General features: G+C 28.3%; 1 protein-coding gene across 1 annotated transcript; it reads right to left on the bottom strand.

Moving 5' to 3' along the window:
* Positions 1-267: 267 nt before the first annotated feature.
* On the bottom strand, positions 268-1,300 carry LOC108478372 (uncharacterized). Its single transcript, XM_017780826.2, has one exon. It carries the CDS (start codon positions 1,167-1,169, stop codon positions 645-647), a length of 525 nt encoding a protein of 174 aa, XP_017636315.1. The 5' UTR covers positions 1,170-1,300; the 3' UTR covers positions 268-644.
* Between the last annotated feature and the right edge of the window lie 2,236 nt (positions 1,301-3,536).

Genomic DNA, 3,536 nt, shown 5'->3' with positions numbered 1-3,536 from the left:
ATGTTAACTTACATATCAATTCATTACACTTAACATTATTTTATTTTATTTTTGAATTTTTATAATTCTTATAATTTTAATTTTTATATATTTTAAATTATCTATTGATGCAATATATATGATATATAAAATACAAGTAAATTGGTATATGAGTTGTAGGTGAATATTATTACAAATTTATAATTTAATCAATATTTTTTTATTAAAAGGTAGATTAAATTTAACTAAAATAGATTGAATTTGTCATAATGCGTAATAATAGCTCAATTTTAAAAAAAAATATCAGTCATGAATCCTTATACTTTAGTCCTTGCGTACAAGTTGGGGAGCCCATATCAATACCGACCGACAATGGATAGAGCAATTTGGACATTCGGGACAAACAAAAATACGAATCATTTCCTTGTCGATATTTGAATTTTCTGAAGAACCAAATATTTTCAAGGGCCAAATAAACAAGGGGAAAGTCTCAATATTTTCGAGAGGGGCGAATTCTATAATGAAATGACCCAAAAAGACGCCTTCATTTTTCAAAATTTATCCCACACTCCACACAGTTTCCCTGTTTTTCCTACTTATTACCCCTACCATTTCTTTCCGCTTCCTATTATCATCCTTACAGAAGGCCCATTCACCAGCCATAACTACAGGAAAAGTTCAGACTGCAACAAAGTATAATAATTAGCAGCCTCGTCTTCAAGTTCCCACAACCTATCACATAAAGCAAGCCCATTTCCACCATTGTTACAACCTTGTTCAAACTCAAAAACTCCAACATCAAAACCACCTTCCCTATTTGGAATCCCAAGCTCATCATCAGAAGCTTCAAGCAAATGGCGTATGACTTGCTCTTTATCATCCTGAATATCCTCATCTTCTAAGCTGCCGGTGATGGTGTTGGTAGCTTCTGCTGTGGTGTTAGGCCTGGGGTTTTTTTGGTCAGCATCTAAGGCGGCTGATGTTGGGTAAGGAAGGGGGTCACCTAAGACGGAGTCAGACGAAAGTTCCTGTTGCAAAGTTGTGAGGAGAGAAGACAGGTCTTGGTTTGGCTCATCCTCTTCAGCTTCAAGCAAAGAGAGTATGTGATTATATGACTTATGGCGCTTTGTTTCTTCATCTGAACTCTGGGTTTCTTCTCTTGCGCGCTTTAAAGGCATCTGCTCAGCCATTGCAGCAGGACAGGGAAAAGTATAGTTGCTTTGAAGACAAAGAGAGAGAGAGAGAGAGAAGGATGAGGGGAGGGAGGGAAGCAGGAAAGAGCTATATAGAGGACAAAGGAAAGTGCAGCCCGGTCAATATGAGTTAAAAGGGCAAGCAACAAATATTTTATTTCAAAATGAATGTTCTAATGCTACTATTATATTTTATCAATATAAATAAATATTTTATAAAAAACACTTTTGAAAAAATCATTTTCAATTTGTGAAAGAAAATGCTTTAGAATTAATTTCTATTTGAGAGAAGCAATTTTTTCTTTCCAAAATAATTTATTTAAAAATATTTTTATCTTAAAAATATATATTTTATCAACAATACTAAATAGACTCTAAATTGTTCATAAATGTACCTTAAAATGGATACTGGACACGCAGAAAATATCCCCAACGGTAGGATTATAATTTTGTGGTTCCCGAGGGATAATCAAAGGGTTGAAAATGAAGGTAAACATTAGCCTGAAAAGGGAGATATCAAAGCTCAAAGATAAAACAAAAGATAGTTAGAAAATAAGATATCGGTGTCTGTACCCTCTGTTTTACTTTGTACAATGAGAGATCATGGTTTGCACAAGTGGAGCGGATCTCTTTTAAAAGCCTTTTTTTTTTCTTTTTCTTTCTAAATGTTCCTGATTGTTTTCTCCTTATTTATTATTTTACTTTCATTTTATATATCACCCTAGAAAACCTTTTTATAATGTTATATATTTTATGATTTTTGTTTAAGGGAGTGGATATTTTATTAGTGGATATATTGTTTTCTATTGATAATAATATATATGAATATTGATTTATTTTAGTGCATCGTTTTAAATATATAGTTATTTTTATAGAACATTTGATGTATGTATATATAAAATATCTAAATTTAGGAAAAGTATTTAAGTGTTTAGGGATTAAGTACCGTTTTGAATATATCATTATTTTTGTAAAATGTTTTATGTATATGTATAAAAATATTTAAAAATATTAAACAATGAGGTTAAATAAATCTCAAATATAAAATACTTATAAAAATAAAATTTTGGTTCAAGTGGTAAAAATAATTAAAAATATTGGTGTCATGAGTTTAAATTTCATTTATATAAATTTAAGATGCCAAAAATAAAAATAAAATACTCGTCAATTATGTAAAATATTATTTTATAAACTTCACAAATACAACTCATCACTAAACAAACTTAAAATAAACAAGAAAAATCATCCATGAATTAAATAATAAAGTTATTCCATTCTATGCATATAACAATTCATAATGAAATTAACAAATAATAAATAAGTTAAAGTTAAAATATATTTTAAAATTATTTTTGGTAAAAATAAATAATAAATAATAAATTTAAAATTAATATTATTTTAAAATTAATTTTTAATATTGACCAATACATCATATTCTAGCTAATACAAGTGAAATCAACTATTACATACGGATATAACCAATAATAATAGAAATTTACAAAAGAAAGAAACCTATAATTCAAAAGTTCTAAATTATTTAAAATCATCATTAACAACTTCCAATGCATAGAATTACCTTCCAATTATTTATTTATTTTGATACTTGTTGAAAAAGGAGAATGAATTATTTGGGATTAAATTCAAATTCTTATACTTACAACATACTCTTGCCACTAGACTAAAGAGATTTTCGCAATCACCTCTCATTTATTACTTTTTATTTTTTAAGATTGGTATATTTATGAACTTTATTATTTATTCTTTAATTTATTGTTACATAGTCGAACATCAAAATGTGAATTTGAAGCCTCCATATGACTAATGATTTCAAGAATTTTTATTGTACATTTTTCCTATATGAATTTGAAGCCTCCATATTATGTATTCTTTTCCAATTTCCGTTTTTCTAAATTTCTCTCTAAGGAGAATCCTCAATTAAACTTATTTCAAAATTAACAAAAACAACAACAAGCTTCGTATTGCTTTCATTCAATCGTGATAACTTTCAATTTTATTTCAATTATCAGTGTACCGAGAATTTTTTTAACCAACCTAAATGTTTATTTGAATTAGCAAATCCAGGCCAACATATAAAACCACTTAAAACTAATTAAAATTTAGTGTCAACCAGTCATCAAACTATTAGTTTGTTTTTGTTTTGATCACTAAATTATAAAAATTTTCAAGTTCGTCACTAATATTTTAAATCATTTTGTAACACCCCGTACCCGAGACCGTTTTCGGAGTCGAACACGAGGTGTTAACGGACTTAATTCATTAATTAAACAGCTCATACAATTCATTTTAAAATTTCCAGACAAGCTGGCTAACTGCATCACAGTCGCTTTAAAAATCATATCTCGA

Source organism: Gossypium arboreum, chromosome 3, assembly GCF_025698485.1.
Source record: "Gossypium arboreum isolate Shixiya-1 chromosome 3, ASM2569848v2, whole genome shotgun sequence".
Lineage (NCBI taxonomy): Eukaryota > Viridiplantae > Streptophyta > Magnoliopsida > Malvales > Malvaceae > Gossypium > Gossypium arboreum.
This window is presented reverse-complemented; position numbering and strand designations above follow the sequence as displayed.